Below are 24,601 nucleotides of genomic sequence, written 5' to 3' on the forward strand. Positions count from 1 at the left end.
GATCCACCGAGGCTGCGGGTTCAAATGGAGGGGCGGTCAAGGACTGGAGAACAAAGGTTAAATCCCATGGAGGGACTGCGTCTTTCACCAGAGGCCTTAAAAGGAAGATGCCTTTTAAGAAAGTCTTACATAATTTGGAAGATGCTAAAGATCACTTCCCACATGATAATGGGAAATCGCAGCTAACTGGACTTTGACCGTGGAAGAGCTAGCACCTTGGTCGAATAAGGTCGACAAAAATTCTAACACCGCTGGTATGGGAGCTGTAAAGGGATCCAACTTTCTATGCTCCGCCCAGATAGTAAAGCGTTTCCATTTGCTGTTATAAATCTTTCTCGTACAAGGTTTATGAACGGCCACTAAAATAGTCTTAACAGGGGACGAGATACCGAGAGTCCTATTACTGGAACTGGATCAGCCAAGCTGTGAGCTTGAGGTTGTCCAGGTTCGGAGTTGGTAAACCCAGTTGAGTGAGAGATCAGATCCGGGGTGGGATCTAGAATCCATGGAGGATTCACTAGATGAGACCATAGGCATGGGAACCATGTTTGACGAGGCCAGAATGGGGCTATGAGGATCACTCTGCTCCCCAACCGACGGGCTTTCTGCAAGAATTTTAGCATTAGGGGAAGAGGAGGATAAGCATAAAGTAGACCGGATGGCCAAACATGCACCAGAGCGTCTCTGGTGGATTCCCCTGGAGGGGAATTAGAGCGAAGTAGTTGCTGCACTTTGCGTTCGAAGGAGACGCGAACAGATCGAGCAAAGGTTGACCCCACTTGAGGAAGATTTCCTCCACTATTCTGGGGTTCAGAGACCACTCGTACGGCGAGAGGATGGTTCGACTCAGCCTGTCTGCCAAAATGTTCGACTGACCCGGAATGTGCGTCACTATGAGAAAGTGGTTGGTGGAAATCGCCCATTCCCAAACTCTCATGGCCTCTCGACAAAGTGGGTAGGATCTGGTTCCCCCGTTTGTTGATATACCAGACCACTGACATGTTGTCTGTCTGAATTGCAACTGTCCCTAAGGGAAGAAGGGCCTGGAGTGCTTGCAATGCCAAAAGCACCGCTCTCATCTCTAGGACATTGATATGCAATAAGGACTCTGAATGGGTCCACGTGCCTTGGATGGTTCTGCCCATACAGTGCCCCCCCCCCCCACACCCTAGGCGAGAAGCATCCATGGTCACCGTAGTTAGAGGTGGGGACATAGCAAAGGGGCACCCTATCTGGAGGTCCGGTGACTGGAGCCACCAGAGCAGTGAATTCCTGCAAGCCCTGCTGAGGGGGATGGGTGAACTCAGTGGGCGTAGCAGGATGGACCATTGAACCTGCAAGGTCCACTGTAGTACCCTCATGTTCAAGAGCGCTAAAGGTAGCAGATTGATCATGGCCGCCATGGAACCTAGAGCCTTCAGAACCAATTCCGCTGGAGGAGCCGAGGATTGTAAAAGGGCAAGTACGTGGAGCTTCAGGGTACGAATCCGGTCCGGAATTAAGAAGACTCTCAATAGGTTTGTGTCTAATCTGGCTCCTATGAAGTCTAAGATTTGGGTTGGATGAAGGGAAGATTTGTTGAGGTGGATTGTGATTCCCAGCCGGGAGGCCAGGTGGAGGAAGTAATCTCTGTCTGAACATAGTAGATGCCTGTTGGGGGCGGTCAGGAGCCAGTCGTCCAGGTAGGGAAAGACCTGTATTCCCTGGAGTCTCAGGTGGGCCGCTACTACTGCCAAAACTTTGGTGAACACCCTGGGGGCTGTGGTGAGATCAAAGGGGAGGGCCCTGAACTGGTAGTGACTGGCTCCTAGCCGGAAGTGGAGAAACCTTCTGGAGCGACTGTCCATCAATATGTGGTAGTACGCATCCTTGAGGTCTATCGAGCACATCCAGTCGTTCTCCTGTAAGAGAGGGAGACTGGATTGAATGGTGACCATCCGGAATTTTCTTTGGCCACTGACAGGTTTAGTAAGGACAGGTCGAGGATTGGCCTCAAGTCCCCCGTCTTTTTTGGCACCAGAAAGAACCTGCAGTAGAAACCCGATCCGGACTGGTCTAGGGGGAAGCGCTGGATCGCTCTTTTTTCTAGTAGCTGCTTTATTTCTGCGGCTGCAGATGCTGCCTCCCTTTGATTGGGTGGGACATCGGGGAGGCTCCAGGGTGTGGGAGGGGGATTCAGAAAGGGGATTTTGTAACCTCTGGATACGATTTGAAGCACCCAGCAATCTGTTTGTAATGGACTCCCAAACTACTAGGTGCCTCGAGAAACTTCCCCAGACTGCCTCCATAGAGGAGCAGTCGGGTAACCCCTCAGGGCTGTTGTGCGGGCCAATCCGAAAAGGGTTCTCTCAACCCGAAATTCTTCGGTCCTCCTCTGCCTCTGGGCCGGCGTCCACCCTGTCCTCCTCTGCCTCTGAAGAACGAGGGGGCCGGAGCGAAACGGGACTGTTGAGACTTCCGGAACCACATCTTCTTCTGTCCCCTTTGGTTCCTGGAGTAGGACCTCTGGGGAGCCGAGAAGCGGACTCCGACGGCAGACGTCTTCCTGTCTTTTTCGCTCTGGACCAGCGTGTCGCAGATGGTCTTGCCAAAAAGCGAAGAACCGTCAAACGGGGCATTTGCGAAGGACGCCTTGAAGGGTTCTGCAAAATCGCAGAGGCGGAGCCAAGTGTGTCGTCTCAAAACAACGCCCGCTCCACTAGCTCTAGCGGCTCCTTCCGTAGCATGGGAGAGGAGCCACATAGAAGTGTTCGAGATGGACTTAAGAGTGGCCATTTGAGCTGAGAATACTTTCTTATCCTCAGTCGACATGGACTCTGGAGGCAACCCGGCATATTCCTTGATGAGATCCCGCTGGAGTCGTATGACGTGTGCCATATAGTTTAGCGACCTTACCGCAAAGGTAGCTGAAGCGAACATCCGCTACCCCAGGGGGTCCATTGTCCGAGACTCCTTGTCGGGAGGATGGACAGAGGAACTCTCCTGGGCCAGTTCCCTTTTGGTGGCAGCCGCCACCAACATGGCATCTACAGGAGCACCCTTGTTCCATACCGTCCTATCAGTGGGGGGGGGGGGGGGCTAAGGATTTTGTCCGGTCTCTTTGGAATGGGCTCAACAGTGTCCGGTTCCATAAATGCCCTGGTAGTAATGAGATCTACCAGGGGATCAGCGGGAGGGGATACCCAAGAGGTAGATGGGCCTGCGTCAAACGCCTCCAGAAACACAGACTCATCCGAGGAAGGCTTTTGGGCTGACCACCCCCCTCTAATTTGAAGCATTTCCATAATGTCTCCGAAGGAGACGTCCTCGGGGGGGGTGACCTTGGGGAACCTTCCCCTTCCTCGAAGTCCGTGTCTTCTGTCAAAGACTCAAGTGAGTCCAAGTGCCTCCTCTTGCACTTACGTTTGTGAGGGACCTCCTCGGGGGGGGGGGGGGGCTGTCCAAACAGGTCTCACCAACCACATCTTGTTCCTCTAAGGGAACCATCTGGGACGTAGGCGCAGGCTGTCCCTGGGGCCGGGTGATGGAAGTTAGGCCCATCTGAGAGAGAGTGCAGGGTGGACCCGTAGTCAGAGCCTGGGGCCTGGAATCCCTCGACAATACCCTCTCCACAACTTCGAACGCCAAGGGAGAACTGCTCTCTCTAGGATCCGAGAGCAGCCCCCTCGGATCCGATGTGTGGATCGGGGCCGGTGCCGAAGCAATCGGATCCGAAGGGCCAGTATGCTCCGACCGAGATGAAGCCGAAGACACACTGACACCTCCGGATCTGAAGCTCAGCTCTCGGCTCAGAAAGCTCAGATCCGAAAAGGGACCAGACAACCTCGAGGGTGCGGTCGGAGCCGAAGTACGAAGCATTGTCGGCACCGAACCTCCCCCCGCTCCTATGCAACCCGGATCCGAAGGCTCCGAACCCCGGAAGTGGGTTGGAGAAGGAGCATTCGGGGCGAAAAAGGGGGTCGCGCTCCCCCCCGGAGGAGGGGAAGGCATGAGCACTTCCATCTGCAGCTGGGCCTGGAGGAACCTACGCATCATCCGGTCCATATCTGCATCGGACAAGCTTCGGGTGGACCTAGAAGAGGCCACCGAGGCAGGCCGGGAGTGCCGCCTCGATGACCTCGAAGGCGACCGGGTCTCCTCCGGCGAGAAGCGAGGTGAATGGAGCCGGGAAGGAGAAGGCCCGAAAGCCCTGGGAGAAGCAGCTTGTTTAGCCGGCGGAGCTGAGGAGGAAGACTCGGCTCGCCGCTTGTGGTGTCTTTCTTTCTTCTTCTCCCGCCTAGCTTCCCTCTCCTCCTGGCCTAAGGTGGAAGGTTGAGTCCCGGCCAGGGGAGCAGGGGTGGAAGGGGGCACTGCCGCGGCAGGTGCCACCAAGGGAGAGGAGGTCGAAGCCGAATCCGGGTGCAAAAGTCCTGCCAGAATCAACTTATACCTCCTGTCCTTCAGAGCCCTGGGGTTGAAGGCTGCACAAATAGTGCAGCCTGAGGAAAGGTGGTCAACCCCAAGGCAAATAACACACAGAGTGTGGCTATCCGCTGGGGATAGCTTATGGCCACACTCGGTGCATTTACAGAAAAAGTCTTGGGGCCTCAGACATAGTTAAACTAAAAACAACACAAGGCCCAGTGCACACGCCTTCACACACATGGGGAGGAATGAACTACACAAAATAAACGAGATAACAATATTATAACTAAAGGGTTTTAATACTAGGGAGCACACACAACAAGCAATATCAGTCTACAGAAAAGTTAGAAAATAAATATTTTTTCTCACAGAACGACTAACTCCCACGCCTGGAACTCGTTCAAAGCTGCTGATACAACCGCGGCAAACGAGATCTGAGGTCAGAGAGGGATGGCAGGGGATTATGGGTACGGGGAGGAGCTTGGAGCTCAGATCTTAGCTGTTTGAAGCTGCCGGCTCGGATCCGATATGGATCCGATACCCACAGGTTGATGGACAAATGAAGTTAACTACTTCAGATAGAGTAAAATCCCAAGAAGGGAAGACATCCCTGATCAGTATCAGCAAGAAACTACGTTCCCTCATAAAATCATCCTAGACTAGCTTAGAAAGAAAAATTGCCATGGACTCCAAAGATAACCACAAGGCACTCTTTAGCTATGTCAAGAATCTAAGTGGCAATTCTCAGATCTGCTCGGAGTTAGTGCAGAATGGCACAAAATACACTGAACCGACTGATATAGCCAACATCCTGGCAGACCGGTTCAGTGCAAACTTCACCCCCCTCTCACCCCCAAAAGGGACAACAACTATACCAGAAGAATGTAGTACCCCTGAAATCACAGACACTCAGGTTAAAACAGCCCTCTCCAAAGCCAAAAACACAGCATCAATGGGTTATGAATCTGTCCCTCCAGCATGTCCTATTTATTTCAATGCTGAGGTTGAAGTCTCTCGAGCGCGTAGCTCGATGGGATTTGGATTTTCTGAGGTGCAACATGTCCATTAATTCCGGGTTGGACATGGCTTTATACGTCAGGCACAGATCGCCTCTGAGCAGGTGGTATGCCACTGAGTAGAGCTGGAGTTTCTTTAACCGGGCAGCATATGGCATCTGTTTGAGCCCTTTGATCCTCATGGTGAGGTACTTTTGGGGTCTTTCCAGTTGCTGCAGGTGTCTGGTAAGGTATATCCCAAAAGGGGCATTGTACTCAATTATGGGCCTGATGAGGGATGAGTAAAGAGGCACGATGACCTCCCCTGATCTAGATGTGAATCCCTTCATGATTAGGTGGGCTATATAAAATGTTTTTCTAACCACTTTGGCCACGTGGTTGTCAAAAGAAAGATTGCTATCAACTTGGGTCCCCAGGTCCCCAATTACTTCTTCTGTACTTAATGGATTACCACCTATGTAGTAATTTGTGGGCACTTTGTTTTTGCCAAAGGGGATGACTAACACTGACACTTTTTGGCATTTAGCTTGAGGCCATGGCTCTGGCACCAGTTGTCTGTTTCTATGAGGCCCTTTTGGAGGATGCTTGTGTTGGCTGGAGAGTCGATTATGGCGCCCAGTTTGCAGTCATCTGCAAACTTGGTCAGCCACAGTCCTTCAGTGTTGGCCTGTACCTCCGAGAAATATATACCGAACAAGAGAGGTCCCAGGACTGAGCCTTGTGGGACGCCACTTGTAACTGGTTTGGAGTCTGACATGGCTCCAGCAATTCTAACCATGTGGGTTCTGTCCTTGAGCCAGTTTGCAACCCATCTAGTGACATAGGGGTTTATATTTAAGCTGGTGAGCTTATCTATAATGCCAGAGTGGGGTATTGTATCGAAGGCTTTTGCGAGGTCCAGGTAGGCTGTGTGGACCACCTTCCCCTCGCCAATGGCCTTAGTGACTGTTTGAAAGAAATCAACAGGTTTTAAGAGGAAGGATCTGCCCTTAACAAAGCCAAACTGGGTAGGATCCAGTGTCTGTAGGTCCCCAATATCTTTATTTATGAGGTCCATGATGATTCCTTTCCATAGCTTTGCAGACCAAGCTAGCCAGGCTTATGGGGCGATAGTTTCCAGGATCCGTTGATAAACAGGTGGAGGAGTGTCCATATTCACCAAGGATATTCACGCCTCCAGGCTAGTTGCCCAACACAATGTACCTGAAATTCTCCAGGTGCAACTAACACTAGGTAAGACTGCAATCCAAATTGTAGCTTGCTACAGATCCCCCCCACCGTGCCCCATGATTCTCACTACACCTTTCTAAACATACTGGAAAATATTAAGATACAACCAAACTCCCTAATACTGGGTGATTTCAACTACCCTGCCATTAACTAGGAAAACTACTCGGGTACCAACTCCTTTTCCCAACGGTTCTTGGAATTCATAAATTCCAACGCGCTGGATCAACTAATCCATTGTCCCAACCAGGGGCTCCAATATCCTAGACCTGGTCATTACCAACATGGGAGATAGATGCTCCACACCAGTGGTTACCCCCTTCATTGGTCAGGTCTGACCATAAGTAAATCACCCTTGGTATCCACATCCCACCCCCACCCCCCAGTAAAGAAACCTCCTTAAAAAAACTTCTCCAAAGCCAACTTCATGCTACTGAAGTCGGAAGTGACAAACTTCATGACACCCATGCAGACGCCCATGCAGACGGGATCTGAAAGTTCGACTGCAGAATCCTGCACTATGGCATTGTACAAGCACATCCACTCATGCATGAATCATGCCATCCCAAATAGAACCAGATGCTCTTCTCCAAAAAAAGGAAGCCAATCTCGTGGTCCCCTGCTAAAAACAAACTATACAACAGAAGGAAGAAACTGTTGCAGAAAAGAGGAAAATCCCAGGATGCAAAAAACTCCCTCACCAGCCTCAGTAAGAAGCTGAGATCCCTCGTAAAATCCTCAAAAGCTAGTTACGAAAATAAAATTGCCAAAGATTCCAAAGACAACCACAAGGCATTTAATAGTTATGTCAAGAATCTAAATGGCAATGCTCAGATCTGCTCTGAGCTACAACAGAATGACATTAAATATACTGATCCCAAGGATATTGCCAATATCCTGGCAGATCGATTTAGTGCCAACTTCACCCCCTCTCACCCCCTAAAGGGCCCATCTCAATACCAAACGATTGCCAAATTCCGGTAATCATGGCCACACAGGTAGAAACTGCACTCTCCAAAGCTAAGAATACAGCTTCCATGGGACCAGATGACATCCCAGGCTGTGTACTACATGAACTACAAAATGAACTGGCACCTCACCTAAGTGTCATGTTTAATCATAGCCTCACCTCAGGCTTCGTGCCCACTGAGTGATGCACAGCTACAGTTATCCCACTCCACAAGGGGGGGTCCGCCTTGGATCTCGGGAACTACCGTCCCATCAGTCTGACAAGCCTAATCTGCAAGGGGCATGGAACGCATTATCATGGAACTTATAAACAAAGACATTGGCAACCTTCAAACACTGCACCCCACCCAGTTTGGCTTTGTGAAGGGCCGATCTTGTCTCCTGAATCTGACTGACTTCTTCGAATCAGTCTCCAGTGCTGTGGACGAGGGTAAGGCGGTCCACACAGCCTATCTGGACCTCACCAAGGCCTTCACCACTATCCCTCACTCTGGAATCATAGATAAACCTACTAAGCTGGGCATAAATCTCTACGTCACTCAATGGGTTACCAGCTGGCATACTGACAGAACCCAGACTGCAAAAGTAACCAACTCCAAATCCAGCTCCAGACAAATGACAAGTGGAGTACCTCAGGGTTTAGTCCTGGGACCACTCTTGTTTGGCATCTACTTCTCTGAAGTACAGGCCCTACACTAAGGGACTCTGGCTAACAAAGTTTGCAGATGACTGCAAACTGGGAGCCATTACTGAATCCCCAAATGATGTGGATATTCTACAAAAGGGCCTTACAGAAACAGATGCCTGGTGCCGGAGCCATGGGCTCAAGCTTAATGCTAAGAAATAAGAAGTTATGGACCTACCATAACGTTCCATGTTAGTTGTCTTCTTCTCGCCTTCTTTCTTGCTGGTTGGGTTCGGAGCCGACCTTCGGCTCCGACTCGGCTATTTTCTAAAGCTCGAGAGCTACTTACTGGCTCGAGGCCTCCCTATATCCCACAATGCCTGGCGCTAAACCCCCAGATCTCATTTGGAAGACCTAACACCATCATAACACAAGAGGACAACCGTCCCAATAGCAAAACTTCAGCTACAGAGCTGAAGAAAAAGGTAGAGGACATAATCGGTAAAGACTCAGCCAGTGACAAGACCTGTAGGAGGACTCTTCTCGGTCCATCTAGGCTAGGGGGATGGAGGGTGGGACGCAAGAAAGAAGGCGAGAAGAAGACAACTAACATGGAACGTTATGGTAGGTACATAACTTCTTAATGTTAAGTTGTCTCTCTCGCCTTCATTCTTGCTGGTTGGGACAGCGTCCCTAGCACCTTAGTCCTGGGTGGCTCATCGGAACAGACTCTTGAGCACAGTGGAACCAAAATCAGCTCTGCTCCTAGAGGCCAAATCCAATTTATAATGTGAAATAAAGGTATGAGGGGTGGCCGCCGCACAAATGGCTTCCATAGGTAGTCTTGATTGAAAAGCTACTGATGTAGCTAAAGCTCTAGTAGAGTGGCCTTTAAGTTTAGCAGGGAGTTCTTTATTCCTCAACTGATAAACAAGGGTAATAATAGAGGACAACCACCTGGATATGGTTACTTTAGACACTGGTCGACCCTGCTTACCCTCCGCATAGGACAGGAAGAGTTGGTCTGATTTCCTAATTTGCTCAGTCCTACGCAAATAGAAACGTAATTGCCTATGAACGTCCAACTGGTGTAATTTGTGTTCAGCTTTGTTGGAATGATTTGGAAAAAAGACTGGCAGATCCATGGATTGATTCGAATTATTTTCGGAGGGGACCTTAGGAAGGAACGAAGGATTAGTCCTGAGTGAAACTCTATCCTTATGGAAAACTAAGTAAGGAGGACGAACACAAAGGGCTTGAAGTTCAGAAACTCTCCTCGCTGAAGTAATGGCCACCAAAAAGAGGGTTTTCCAAGTAAGCACTTTCATGGAACAGGAAGCTGCAGGTTCAAAGGGAGGCAGTATCAAGGAAGCTAGAATCAAATTTAAGTCCCACGGAGGCTGGAGATCTCTCACTGGAGGTTTGAGCAAGATTGTTCCTTTCAGAAAGGCTTTGCAAAGCTTATGGGACATGATGCAGGTTTCTGAGAGACCCGTATGGAAATTAGAGATAGCCACTAGCTGAACTCTAATGGTGGCAGAAGAGGAGCCCACTTGAAAAAGTTCTGCTAAAAAGTCTAGGACGTTATGGACAGGGGCCGTGAAGGGATCTATATTTCTAGCCTCTGCCCAGAAAGAGAAACATTTCCACTTACTAGCATAAGTCTTCCTGGTTGTAGGTTTGTGCGAAGAAAGGATAATCTCCCGCACTGAACTGGAAATACTGGGAAGCCTGGCTAAGGTTGGAAGTGCAGCAACCAAGCAGTGAGGTTGAGAGACTGATGCAGCCTGCCCGACTGATGGATCAGGAGGTCCGGAACTGGGTCCAGATTCCAAGGCTGCTCTAAAAGGTGACAATGCAGGAATGGGAACCAGATTTGTCGAGGCCAGTAGGGGGCAATGAGGATCATCCTGCAACCCAGCACGGTAGCTTTCTGAATTAGTTTGGGAATTAGTGGAAAGGGTGGGAATGCATACAGAAGTCCCTGGGGCCAATCGTGAACTAGAGCGTCTCTTGGGGAGTGTCCAGGAAGAGGGAAGAGAGTGAAGAAACTGTTGCACTTGCTGTTGAGAGGAGTTGCGAAAAGGTCACAGCAAGGCTGACCCCATTTGCAGAAGATTCTGTCCGCTACTGTCGGGTTGAGAGACCACTCGTGAGGCATGAGGATAGCTCTGATTAGCCTGTCCGCTATGACGTTGGACTTCCCAGGGATGTGCGTTGCCGTCAGAAACCGTTGAGAGGAGATCACCCACTGCCATAGTCTGAGTGCTTCTCGACATAAGGGATATGACTTGGTTCCGCCCTGCTTGTTGATGTACCACACTACAGACATATTGTCTGTCTGAATTGCAATGGTCCCAATGGGTAGAGAGTTCTGAAGAGCTTGCAAAGCTAAAAGCACCGCCCTCATCTCCAAGACGTTTATGTGCAAGTGGTTACTCGTGGGGTTGCCAGGTGCCCTAGACCGTCCTGCCCTGAAAATGCCCCCCCACCCAATCAGGGAGGCATCCGTGGTCACCGTGGCAACTGGAGGAGGAAGGACAAATGGTCTGCCCTGGGGTACTGATGGAGAGACCACCCACCAAGCCAAGTGGTCTTTGCATGATTGTGTGATTATTATCTTGTGAGACAAAGGAAGTTGTTGAAAGGACCATTGGGTGAAAAGCATCCACTGGAGACTCCTCATGCGAAAACGAGCCAGGGGAACTAATATGATTGCTGCTGCCATGAGACCTAAGGTTTTTAGGACGAATCTGGCCTGAATCTTTCTGCATCCTAATAATACCTGTACATGTCGGCGAATGTCTGCCACTCTGTCTACTGAAGGCCTTGCAGACAGATCTTTCGTATCTAATCTTGCGCCTATAAAGGTTAAGGACTGACAAGGCGACAATGCAGACTTTTCAGAATTTATTGAGATACCTAGGTTGGAGCATGTTTGGATGGTATAATCCCTGGCTCTTAGCAATTGATGTCTGGTGGTAGCAGTAAGGAGCCAGTCATTTAGATATGGAAACACCTGGAATCCTTGCCATCTCAGGTGAGCGGTAACCACTGCCATGCATTTGGTGAACACCCTGGGGGCTGTGGTGAGACCAAAGGGCAGGGCTCTGAACTGGTAATGACTGGCTCCCAGCCGGAAGCGGAGAAACCTTCTGGAACACCTGTCCATTTTGATGTGATAGTACGCATCCTGAAGATCTATGGAGCACATCCAATTGTCCTGACCCAAAAAGGGTAGAATGGACTGAAGCGTGACCATCCGGAACTTCATTCTTTGAATAGACTTGTTTAGTCTGCTGAGATCCAAAATGGGTCTCCAGTTCCCTGTCTTCTTTGGTACCAAAAAGAACTTTGAGTAAATTCCGGATCCTTGCTGGTCTGCTGGGACTTGGATGGCCCGTTTTTTTAGCAGTCTTGAAATTTCTTGTACTGCCTGTTCCCTTAGACTGGGTGGAACATCTGGGATGGGGTTGTTTGATTTTAAGGGAGTGTGGACAAACGGGATTTGGTAACCTCCGGATATGATAGACTGTACCCATCTGTCTCGAGTGGTGAGACACCAGGCTTCTGGGTACAGAGACAACCTTCCTCCGACTGCCTCCGAAGGCAGACAGCCGGGCAGCCCCTCAGGGGTGCTGGAAGGGCATGTCAGAGAAGGATTCTCTGCTGCCCTGATTCTGCGGACCCCCTCTGCCCCATGGGCGGTGTCTATTGTTGTTCCCTCCTCTGCCTCTGGAGAGAAACTCGCCACGTGTGTCAGGCACGGCTCCCTGGGGTTTCCGGAACCACATCTTCCCACTCTTCTGACCCTTAGGGTATGGTCTAGAGGGAGTGGAAAAACGGACTCCAACGGCAGAGAGAGTCTTGCCTTTCTGCTCACACCTGGTAAGTGTTATCTTTCATCTGAGGTCCAAACAGAGCCGAACCATCAAAAGGGGTGTTGGTGAAAGACGCCTTGAAGGGATCAGCGAAGTTACATAACCGCATCCAGGCATGCCTTCTCAAAGCCACGCCTGTGCCTGCGGCTCTACTCACCCCATCAGCCGCATACAAAATGAGCTGCATGGAGGAGTTAACGATAGAATTAAGAGTCGCCAGCTGGGAGTTTATCTTGTCTTGAGCCCCCGCAGCTGATGGATCTTGCAGGGTATCTCCTAGCTCCTTGAGGAGATCCCTCTGAAGACGGGTGAAGTGGCACAAATAATTCAGCGACCGCATGGAGAAGGTCGCTGAGGAAAACATCCGCTTCCCATATCTATCCATCGTCCTAGACTCTGTTAGGGGGATGGACAGGTACAGAAGTGTCAGCCAACTCCTTTTTCGTGGCAGCTGCTACCACCATGGCATCAATGGGGTCACCCTTTGTCAGAAACTGTTTATCTTGGGGGGCCATGATAAACTTAGTGGGCCTGCGAGGGGTTGGTTCCAGTGTGTCCGGAGCTGACCACGCCTTCCGAGCCACAACTTCCATTAATGGATTGAAAGGCGGAGACACCCAGGATGTGGAGGGGCGAGAACCAAACGCATCCAAGTATACCGAGACTCGTCCTCAGAAGGGTTAAGGGCAGACCAGTTCCCCCTCTGCTTAAGGATCTTAAGGATGTCTGAGAAAGAGACATCTTCAGAGGGGGATCTTGGGGACCCTTCCAAATCCTCCAAGTCAGTATCTGACGTGACCGACTCTGGGGAGTCAACATGTTTCCTCTTACATTTTCTCTTTCGAGGGGGCTCCTCTGAAATCTCAGGGGAGGCCTCGGAAGAGGAAGATACACCCAGTGGGGTGACCTGGAGCATTTGATCCCCTCACTTGGGATCTGGAGGAGGGGCAGAGACCGAAGCAGGCACCCTGGGGGAGGAGCTGAAAGGGCTGATCGAGGTGCAGACTCAAAAGTCAGCAAGCTCCTGATGACCTCGAAGGTGCCTCTGTCTGGCACAGAAGAGGGCCCTCACTCTGAGGAGACAGGAATCCTCTCCGGCATCAAAAGGGACCGCTCCGAGGCTGATGTAGGAGCCAAGCTTTCCTGCACCGAAGCTCGGAGAGGGAGAACGGGGTCGGACAAGGGTCTGATGCCACTTGCCCCCTCGGAGCCGACGAGGGTGTCTCAGCGCCCAGATCCCTCCAAGGACGGAACCATTGAAGAAATCGGAGCTGACGAAGGAGCCAAAAGGGGAAGCATCGGCGCTGTTTCCAGGATCCGAGCCCCAACAAGCTCCAGCTCCGAACAGGAGGAGTCAGAGGAGGAACTACTTCAAAAAGGGGAGCAGCCACAGCCTGATGAGGAAGGCTAGTTAACATTTTAGCCAGGGCCTGCGATTTGAGGAGTCTACTAACCACTCTCTCCAAGTCATGATCGGACAGCCTCGAGGACCGAGAAGAGTGGGACCTATGGCTCTAGTCGGACTGTAACAAAGGTGATCCCAGAGCTGAGCGAATTGACTACAGGGATGTCGATTTGAATTGCTTACGGCTCCCTGACAGCTCCGACACCAAGGTCGGAGCTGAGAGAGATTTTGATACTTCGGTCCCGGCCGGAACCGAAATTGAAGCAGATGCTCCATCTGGCGACGGCTCCATACTGGGAGCCGACGGCTTGGATGGCTTAGGGGTTTTAGCTGGCTGAGACATTGCCGGAGACCCCTTGGGTTTTAATAAACCCCTGAGAATTAACTTGTTCCTACACTCGTGCAGGACTCTCAGACTAAAGGCATGACATACCAAGCAAGAGTCCTGCAGGTGTAGGGAACACAAACAATAAACACAAGAAGTGTGACCGTCTGTCAGAGACATTTTCTGACAGCACGAGTCACACTTCTTGAACCCTGATACCTTGATATCCTTTGACATGTTATAAATCAAAGGTATACCGAGGGATGAAATTTTAGACTAGTGCAAAGCAAAAAAAAAATACACACACTCGTCCCACACCTTCACACAAAAATTTTACTAACTATACAAACTAAAACTAAGAAACTATGATTTTAGACTATGAAGGCTAAACACTACTTCCTACTGAAAATAATGAAGGGGATAGCCTCTAACTTAAATGGCCTACTAGGGTGATGGGGGGGGGGGAGAAACTCTCTAAGTAAAAACGAGTTTCCTAAGGGTCAGAAAACACAGGGAAACCTAAGACTAGCCTACAGTCCTGCACTGATTAATAAAAAGATTTGAAAAATATACACAACAGTTAAGCTGTTACAAATACAAAAGATTAATACGACCTGAGCCAGTGTAGCGCAACCTCGTAGCTGAAGCGACAAATGAGATCTGGGGGTCTAGCGCCAGGCATTGTGGGATATAGGGGGGCCTCGAGCCAGTAAGTAGCTCTCGAGCTTTAGAAAATGGCCGAGTCGGAGCCGAAGGTCGGCTCCAAACCCAACCAGCAAGAATGAAGGAGAGAGAGACAACTTAACATTGTATAGTTATCCCCTTTGGAAAAAAACATGTACCCATGAATTATCACATAAGTGGCAGTACACTAAACATCAAAAGAGTGATGAGAGACTTAGTGACACAGGTGGACAGTGGTCTCACTTTTGATAACCACATCACCACAACAGTCAGGAAATCCTTCTATGTGGCACACCTCATCACTAAGGGCTTTTCATCCAGAAAAAAGGAGGTCATTGTCCCACTGTACTCATCCCTCATTAGACCCATTATAGAGTATAATGCCCCATTTGGTATGTACCTCACAAGACATCTGCAACAGCTGGAAAGGCCACAGAAATACCTCACTAAAAGAATCACAGGCCTAAAGCAGATGCCATTTGCTGACCGTCTAAAAAACCTCCAGCTATACTCTGTGGCATATCGTCTACTCAGAGGCGATCTCTGCTTAACATACAAGGCCATGTCAAACCCTGAGCTATTGGACATGCTCCACTTAAAGAAATCCCAATCTCTCAGAGCCACACGCTCCAGGGATCTAAACCTTGTCATCACAATGAACAAAACATGCTGGAGGGATAGGTTCCTGACCCAGAGACTCCCCATTCTCTGGAATAGACTGCCCATACATGTCAAGCAGAGCGCCTCCTTGGCCCTCTTCAAAAGGAACTTTGATGATTGGATGGGAGATAAGAAATTCACCCCGGGGATCATGTCAGTCGCCCTGCTAGACAGGGGTCCAAAGAAGTAAATATTGTGGGAAGAAATATCCAGGAAATTGTTATGGCAAGGCTTGTATAGGCCCTAGGGCCGATAGCCTAGTACCAACCTATGTAGTAGATGAAGTTCACCTGTACCATCGCAAAGCACATTTAATATTCAAGTTTTCATTAATGCCTGGGGAAGCTGCAGCATTCAGAAGCAGCTGCCATTTCAATTCTCACACTTCTAAAAAAGTTTCACCGTTACCTAAAAATGAATCAAGTTGTTCCAGTACAATAAACTTAAAAGATTGAAATTCATTACAAAGTAAACTGTGTTTACCTAGTGCATTTCTTTGATCATTATGTCTGATTGCTGCTAAATGCCCTTTTATCCAGTCTGACAATTTCCTGTAGATTTTACCAACATAAAAGAACTCACGTGTCACCAATACCAGCATAAACAATATTACTACTTTGGCAGTCATAGTATCTGTGAAAAAGCACTTTAACATTACAATGCTTGAAAAAAATATTCTGTTCCTGTTCGAATGTGTTTACAAGTGGCAGACCCACCACAAGAGAACATACCTGGGGGGTTGTTTCTGTTTTTAGAGTCTTTAATCAAAAATGGTTTATCATTCTTTTCAAAAGAATAGAGAGACGAGGAGTTCTGTTTTTTTTGTTTTTCTTTAAAGAAAAGCTTGAGCTGTTGCCCAGAGCGAAGCAAATTTTCTGCAGCGCATAACAATGCTCCAGTTTTTGGAAATATCAATTCTAATAGAAAGCATGTCTACACTAACTGGTAGTGCAACGCTAAGAGTAGAGTCAGTATTGGGAGTCCCTTAATTGTTTAGGTTCAAAGCCAGATCTACAGATAGGTCTACATCTGGTAGTGTGTGTTAAACAAATATCAGCAGAAATCTCCACAAGCTGTCAGATAGTTTCTGTGTATAAATAACTCCTTTAGAAAATTATACTCTTGTAAGAAAACATTATCACTAAGTGAGACAGCCTAATAAACTGCCCCTTAATAATGTTCGCTTTCATAAAATGTGGGTGTTGACTAGTGAAGTCTAAAAAAAATATTTCTGCAAGTTTTCTTGCGGAGCACATTCGATTCCAATGAGTCAGCAACCAGAGTGCTCTCCATATTCAGGAACTGGGCAGCTGAACCGTACCCTGAAATAACAAAACTAAGAAAATAATGCTGTCACAGACAAGAGTCCAAATAAATAATGTAGTTCACTTCTGGATCCCTGCAAAATAAAAAAGATGATATCAATATAATGACAATGCATTTTAGTTTTGTCAAAACCAGGCAAAAGAAACAAAGTGTGCATTTCCCATGCACTGAAAACTAAGTTAGCATATGCAGGGGCCATTTTTGACCCCGTGGCAATTCCTTTTATCTGCTGATAGGCTTTCCCATTAAAGTGGAAGAAATTATTACATAGAACCGTGAACACAAGTTTACAAATAGTATCTATTTTAGCACTAGAGAACGTAGTATGTTCAGTCAAAAAAAAGTGAATCAAGGCTAGACCTTGTGTGTGTGGAATGTTAGTATATAAAGATTCAACATCCAGAGTAACTAAGATCCAGTTTGAGTCTATGGTATCCAGCAAGAACAGCTGATGGAGAAATGCCCAAGAATCAGGTAAATAAAATGGAGTAGCTTGCACAAAGTACAGTTGTGCACACTTAACATAAATGTAGATGTTCAAGTGTATTCACTGTTGCAATCACTACATTAGGGTTAACTGCTTGCAGGTAGCCCTCAGTCGGCCTGATCATCAAAGTCTTGGGTCCTGCATCGGTTGCTGTCTCATCTTCCATGACGTCAGGTAGTCAGGGGTATAAAGCATGCAGCCGACGCCATTACATCAGTTTTTCTTGCCCCAGATGTCAGGTGCCCCCATAATGGGAAGCAATTATATACAAGGTTACACCTCCAAAAAAGCAAATACACCAGAAAGCTTTAGTATAGTAAACAAGAGTAGAGGTATAGTCAATAATAGTCAGGGGGCTGGAGGGAGGGTAACCAGGACTGCAACAGCGAATACACTCGAACATCTACATTTATGGTAAGTGTACACAACTGTACTATGTTCTTCATGTTTCACTGTTGCAGTCATTACATTTGGGTATATTCCCAAAGCTAAGGAAGGGAGGAGACGATTAGATAGAATTAGGACCAGCTATAAGGCCCTGCAAGACTGCAGTGGCAAAACCAGCTCTGGATTTTGAAAAAATTGGCAAGTGGTAATGCTTGGTGACGGTATGTGCAGAACTCCAGGTAGCAGCTTCTAGGATGTCCCTGGTAGGGTCACCTCTGAGAAAGGCTGTAGAGGCAGATGTAGCCCTGGTGGAATGTGGTCTTATCCCCTGTGGGGTAGGTTTTCCATGATGCTTATAGCAGAAATGAATACAGTGGCCTATCCACTTAGAAATGGTTTGCTTTGAAATGGCCTTCCCCACACTGAGGGACACCCTGTCTGCATGAAAGATGATGAAAGGCTCCACTGCCATGAAGACCTGTAATTCAGACACCCCCCTTGCTGAAGTGATGGCTAGAAGGAAGGCTGTTTTCCAAGAAAGGAATCTCAACTCTGCATTTGCAGCTGGCTCAAAGGGAGATACAGTGAGCTTTTCCAATACAAAGTTAAGGTCCCTTGGTTTGTCCTGTTTGATTTTAGTAGCAGTTTGGAGAGGACAGGCAGTGGGGGAAGGCATAAACTGATTTTTCCAGGGGAAGGACAGGGCACCCACTTCCCAAGCTTGTCTGTGGGGAGTCCTTGTGCAGAATTTGTCCAATTGGTAGTTCTGAGGGGAGGCAAACAGATCCATCTCTGGGCTCCCCCATTTGTTTCACAAAAGATTGAATATCTTTGGTTCCAGTTTCCACTCGTGTAGGTCTCATGGAATTTCTGCTTAGGTCGTCTGCCAGTGTATTTAGCTTGCCTGGCAGGAATTGAGCTTGTAGGTGCACTTGGTAGCTCAAGGCTGTGTCCCACAGAGCCATAGCTAGTCTGCAGAGAGGGTATGAGTGGGTCCCCCCCTGCTTATTTATGTACCACATAACAGTGGTGTTTGTCCATCTTTACCAATAATTGTCCTGTAAGAATGTGGTCCTTGAAGGCTGTCAGAGCATTCTGTACAGCTAACATTTCTTTTTGATTGATATACAGGTGGGTTCCATTTTCCCTGAATGCACTGTCCTACCAAGTGAGCCCCCCATGCATAGTCTGATGCATCTGTTGTTAGGGTTTGGGCGGCAGGGGGTTAGAGTGAATGGAAGTGCCTACCACCACAACAAGGGCTTTGCCCACCAAACGAACTCTGTCTTTAAGCAAGGGATGATAGGAATCATTGATTCTAGGTCTTGTGAATGTTGACACTATAGGCTTTTTAGATACCATTGTAGTTTCCTCATATGCAGTCTTGCATATGGAATTAGTAGAATCAAAGAGGCCATGAACCCCAGGGCTTGCAGTACTTTCCTTGCAGATAGCTGGGTCTTTGTGGCCAGTAGTTTGAAGTAGGCTGTCAAATTAACTTGTTTCTCTGGCGTGAGGTAGGCCATCTGGGAAGTTGTAGTCAAGCTTGTCCCAGGAATACAATTTGTTGGCAGGGTACTAGATGTGATTTCTTTTCGTTTATGGTGCACCCCAGAGAAGTTAGTAATTGCTTTACAAATGCCAGGTGATTTAATAGTATGTCCTGGCTTTCTGTCTGAATTAAACAATTGTCCAGGTATGGGTATATTTGAATATTTCTTTGCCTGCAAAATGCAATGACTGGAGCTCGGCACTGTGAATACACTGGGCACAGTAGATAAGCCAAAGGGCAGTGCAGAGAACTGATAGTGCATGTAGCCTGCTCTGAAGCGTAGGTATCTTCTGCAAGATTCCCTTATTGGGATGTGCAGGTAGGCTTCCTTCAAATCCAGTGTTGCCAACCAGGCATTTTTGCCTAGTATGGGAAGCAGCTGATGAAGAGTTAGCATTTTGAATTTTGCAATTACCAAAAAAGTGTTTAGGATAGACAGGTCCAGGATAGGACACCAGGAATTGTCTTTTATGGGTACCAGGAAAATGTCTTGAGTAAAAACCTTGCCCCCATTCCTCTTCTGGGACAGGATGAATAGCCCTGATGCTTAGAAGAGAGAGAACTTACTTTTGAGCCACTGCCCACTGATTTGTGGGGTACATCTGGCCAACCATTTGGGGTTGGTACGGAGTGGAAGTGGAATCTGTATCCTTGGGAAACTATATTTAAAACCCATTTGTCTTGGGTAATGAATTCACAGTTTTTTGCATGCAGGGCGATCTTTCCCCCTAAAGGAACAGTTCCCCCTTAAGGAACAGTCAGTTGAACAGGGCTTGGAAGGTTTAAAGTTAAGTCATTGTGACAGTTTACCATAGGGGGGGTGTCTTATTACTCCCAGCTTTAGAAGTGGGAGCCCCCCACTGGTTAGGCCTGTGAGTACCTTGAGAGTGAAGCCTGGGTGGTTTGCTGGTTCTGGGTTTGGACTGAGAAGGCCTGAACGAGGCAGGAAAGGACCAATTCTTGGAAGGCCAGTGATTCCTAAATCTGGGAGGCTGTACTTGCAGAAAACCTTTAACAGTTTGCATAGATTTAGCTTTTTCCACCATCTTTTTAAGTACTTCTTCTGCTTTGTTGCCAAACAGGCAGTCTTGGTTTAAGGGAGCATCTAGTAATTTAGCTTTAACATGATCTGGCAAAAAATTGCTCCTTAAGCCAAGCATGCCTTCTAAGTACAGACCCAGTGACAGCAGCCCTGCAAGATGCCTCTAATGAATCAAAACCACATTGCAAAGTATGTTTTCCAACTTGTTCAGCAGAATGCATTAAATCCTGTAATTCTTTATTTTCAGCACAGTCAGGAATCAACATAATTTTCTGTTTAAGCAATCCAATAATATGTTGCTGATACTTTAACATATGAAACTGACAGTTTATGGCCCTAATGGCCAAAGTTGCGGAAGTCTATACCTTCTTACCCCATCTGTCCAGGGCCCTGGAATCTCTATCTGAGGGGGTAGGGTTTTTGGCAGAAGTAGCCTTAATGCCTTTGGGTCCCTGTGAAATAGTTTCAGGATCCGCAGTAGGATTCTTAAAGAGGAACATGTGAGAGTCAGGTACTCCGTAATGCCTGTCAGGTTTTCTGGGAGCCAGAGGTAAAGTGTCAGGGGCCAGGCTAAATTCCAAGAAGGCATCATCTACAAAGTCCAGTACAGGAGGGACAGCTAAAGGCCTGTGTTGAGGTAGGAGTAAGAATTCCCTAAGCCACTTTTTGGAGTCAAGAGTAATCCTGGTTTTCCCAGTGGAAATGCTCCATAAGAGCATGCAAAGTTTCACCAAAAGAGAAATCCTCTGGAGGGGAAGCAGAGGGAATGAAGTCCTCTGCATCAGAATCCTCATAGGTAGATAAGGGCAACTCCTGATCATCAGAGAAAACAGAAATTTCAGAATCCTAATCAGAAGGAAAATCAGTTATAGGTCTCTTAGAGGGAGAAGGGTGGCTTCCCCTGATTAGAGTAATAAGATCTTCAGCCATTCTTATCAGCCTGACCATGCGGTCTGGGCATCGGTTTTCTAGGCTAGATCGAGTTTTAGGCCTTGAAGAAGAAGAAGATGGCATTGGTTTAATATGCAAGTCAGTAGGCCTGAATACACCATCAGAAGCCGGTGCCTGCACAGCGGCTCCGGACCCATCCAAGGTAGAGATATCCACAGGTTCCACAGTCGAAGAAGCATCTCGTGGCATGCCGGACTCCGAATGGGTCTCAGTAGAGGCCTGCAAATCTGAAGTAGCAGGTATCAGGGGTTGCGAAAGCGCGTGAGTACCAGCGAACTGGCAACTAGCTTAGAAGCGTCATTGGCAGCTTTGGAACAATGCGGTCTGTCTCTGTCTTTATCTTTGCAGTTTTTTGGAATGTCGGTAGTCGGGTGGCTTACCGAAGCCATTTCTGGATAACTGAACAGAGTACCAAATTTTTTAGATGCAAAAATGAACAGACAATGAATAGTTCGAGGTTTGAATAAGGCACAAAACCGACAGCGAGGTATGTCATGGTCTGGGCCTAAGCAAGGAATGCAGTATGAATGAAAATATTAATGAAGTATTTGCTTTCCACAAGAAATACAATTGTTAACTTTTACTGACATCGGTTTAGAGCAAGAAAAAGGATCCCCAATGGCGTACTTAGCTTAGTTGAAGGCTTCGGATCTGAAACTCGAAAATGAAAATTTCAGGAGTCGGCTGACCAGCACTTGCGAACTGCTTCTGCTTTGGGCTCTGCATGGCAAGAATGACTGATGTAATGGCATCGGCTACATGCTTTAGACCCCTGACTACCTGACGTCATGGAAGATGAGACAGTAACTGACGCAGGACCCAAGACTTTGATAATTAGGCCGACTGAGGGCTACCTGCAAGCAGATAACCCAAATGTAATGGCTGCAACAGTGAAACTCAAAGAACATCAGGGTTCAACACTGAGTCAATGTACTCAGCAGTCTTTTCTGTTTCAGTTTTTCTGTTAGATACAATGTGTCTAATAGGAGGGTTAACAGCATCCTTGTGCATTTTAGGTATGACAAATAACTTACCTAGACTGGGGTTAGAAACATGCATAAAATGAGAATCTCCAAGAGAAAGGCAGTTATTGTATTCTAGATCAAGTAATGTTTATTAATAAAATCAAGATCTAACAGTTTATAGAATTCGTTGTTAATCAAGGTAGCCTCAGTCTTAGAAATATACACATCCTGTTCCAAGGCCAGGTTCGTGCAAAGCTTTAAACTCAATGGTGGTTAAATTAAACTACTTACTATGTTTGCAAGTCACGGTCACATACTTTTCGAAAAATATGCAGTGTGTTATGAACCACAGGGTTACAAATACTTTTAATTCTAAGAGAATGCGGATCAAAGGTGTTGGAGGGTTCATCTGTATCATTATCAAGAAGAACTTTAAGATTTAATTTTCTCAAATACAGTCTAAGGTCTAAAAGCAGTTTGAGAGATCAGTCCTTTGAGTCGGTATAAATGTAAAGCCTCTCTTTAGGACTTGCAAGTGTTCCTTTCTAAAACTTCTGTTAGTAGGATTGAACATTGTACAATTAATTTCTGCTGAACCACTTCATACTAGTTGGTCATTCATCTTCTCTGGCTGCTCCTGGTATTCATGTTTCGAGCTTGAGACCATCCTCTGCCACACCCCCTCCCTTGCGAGTGACTCTGTGGTGTTAGTACCCTGTTCAAAGGGCCCCCCCTGTGGTTTGGGGACAAAAAAGGATTTGTTGAACATTAGGTTAGGCAGCAGCAGCAATTTCTGATACCTCTAACATGGGGGGGGGGGGGTGATCATTACTATCCAATGTTACAAACTCTTGCTGATTTCCACCCACAGTTGTGCAGTTGTGGCTGCATAGTCACTTGGGTTTACTCTCCTGAAATTTGTTGTTGTGGTTTAAATACTTGCTGATTTTTAAGAGGGTATGCAGTCTGGCTTCAATATTGTTCTAGGTCACACTGAAGTTTTTGTCTTTTACGATGTTTAAGTGGGGCCACATGCCTAGTAATCCTCGGATTAATCCCATCAAAGAAATGCTGGTGCTGCACAAAGTCCAAATGTTGTAAAGTCACACAATGCAGCTCAACAATTTCATTTTTCAGGTTATCCATTTTTTCTTGGTTCTTCTTTCTTAAAATTCTCAAAGCTTGTAGTCCAGCATCATTATAAATTTTATTAAGCTCCTTGTAGAGCGTGGAGTCCGTTGTCGTCCTGTCAGGGTACTTGTAATGTAGCCCCTGTGGTACTATATTGTACTGTAAACAGCTAGCAAGGAAATAGTTATCATATAAAAAATATTTGGCAAGCATATAGTCACACTGCCATCTGTTGGACAAATCCAGTAATGCACAACCCATAAATAAATGTAAATGTGGAGAAAATTACAGAATGTAATTTAGTAGCAACACATACATGCAAAACTCTATTACGTGTATTCAATAAATGATACGTGAAGCACAAAAATACCTTAAATGCATCATTTAATCTGGGAGGGAAAAATGTCACTGTTTGAATGATCCATAGATGTTCCTTATAGTCCAATTTATTGGGCACATGACAGGTATTATCACCTATCTTTAGCATTTACCTGTGGTCATAAAATTTAAAATGGCAGTCAGATAATGCTGCCTGTATTTAAATAACGTACTGCAGTGTTTCTTTCACCTAATGTCACAAAAGTATTCCCTGATACATATTCGTAAAGGCCAGGAAGTTTGTTTAATTCAACTGTCATTGCTATTTTCACCTCTCAACATCCACATTAACATCTGGGACTGAATATAATCCTGTTCTTAATCATTTTTTAAATAGATGATCATCGCGTTGAATCCCTGACCTGAAGAAATCACTAATCTGAAGGAGTTCCATTAAAACAACTGACAGTCTGTTGATCAATATGATTTCTTAACTGGAAATTGGTAGTAAGATAAAAAATTCCAATCAGTTCTTCTGTTTACAATTCTTATAGACAGTATAAATTAAGAGTGTTATGGACTCAAGTCGGTACAGTGTAGTGAAGACAAGATTTTAGACACTTACATTAACGTCCTGATGCACTTTGCAGAGTCTCTGATATCCCACACTTTAATGGTACTTGTTGATACAGTAAATACCAAACTAGAATAGTTGCAATACTTCACAGATACAACGTTGTTATAGTGAGCACCAAGAGACATGATTTCCTGGCCAGTTACAAGATTCCATACTTTACAAGTACGATCTGCAAAACAACAAAGAATATGAAAAATTACACTATGGGAAAAAATTACATAAAGCTTGAAATCAAAATTTCACAAAGTACACAAAATCTCAAAGGACACAGTTTGTTACTGACCCAATGATTCCATAGCATATGACCCTCATAATAAAATAACATTCTCCAATTACAAAACAAAATGACATGCATTACTACATACTGATACCTATACATGCAAATCAACAGCACACCATTCAATAAAGAAATACTTAAGTTTACTGAATTACTGTGTTTCCCAAGCCACAAATCAAGGTATTAGGTGAGGGAAATAAGTTTTATTCTGCTTGGACATCATGACACTGGTGCTGAAACAGTGTTAGGAAAGTGAACATGGAAAGGGGTTATGGGTTGGTTTACTACCTCAGAGACATTTATATTAACTAAAGAGGGCATGCCAGCATAGG

At 46.7% G+C, this 24,601-nt stretch overlaps 1 protein-coding gene across 1 annotated transcript in view; it reads right to left on the bottom strand.

Moving 5' to 3' along the window:
* LOC122815018 (kinesin-like protein KIF21A) overlaps positions 1-24,601 on the bottom strand; it is a 1,294,913-nt gene that overhangs the window by 289,847 nt on the left and 980,465 nt on the right. The window contains exon 29 of the mRNA XM_044087270.1: positions 23,981-24,161. Within this exon, the coding sequence (XP_043943205.1) occupies positions 23,981-24,161 (181 nt within the window). The remainder of the gene's footprint in view (positions 1-23,980; positions 24,162-24,601) is intronic.

This window comes from Protopterus annectens, chromosome 11.part0 (assembly GCF_019279795.1).
Source record: "Protopterus annectens isolate FY-2018-M chromosome 11.part0, PAN1.0, whole genome shotgun sequence".
In the NCBI taxonomy this organism is placed as follows: domain Eukaryota; kingdom Metazoa; phylum Chordata; order Ceratodontiformes; family Protopteridae; genus Protopterus; species Protopterus annectens.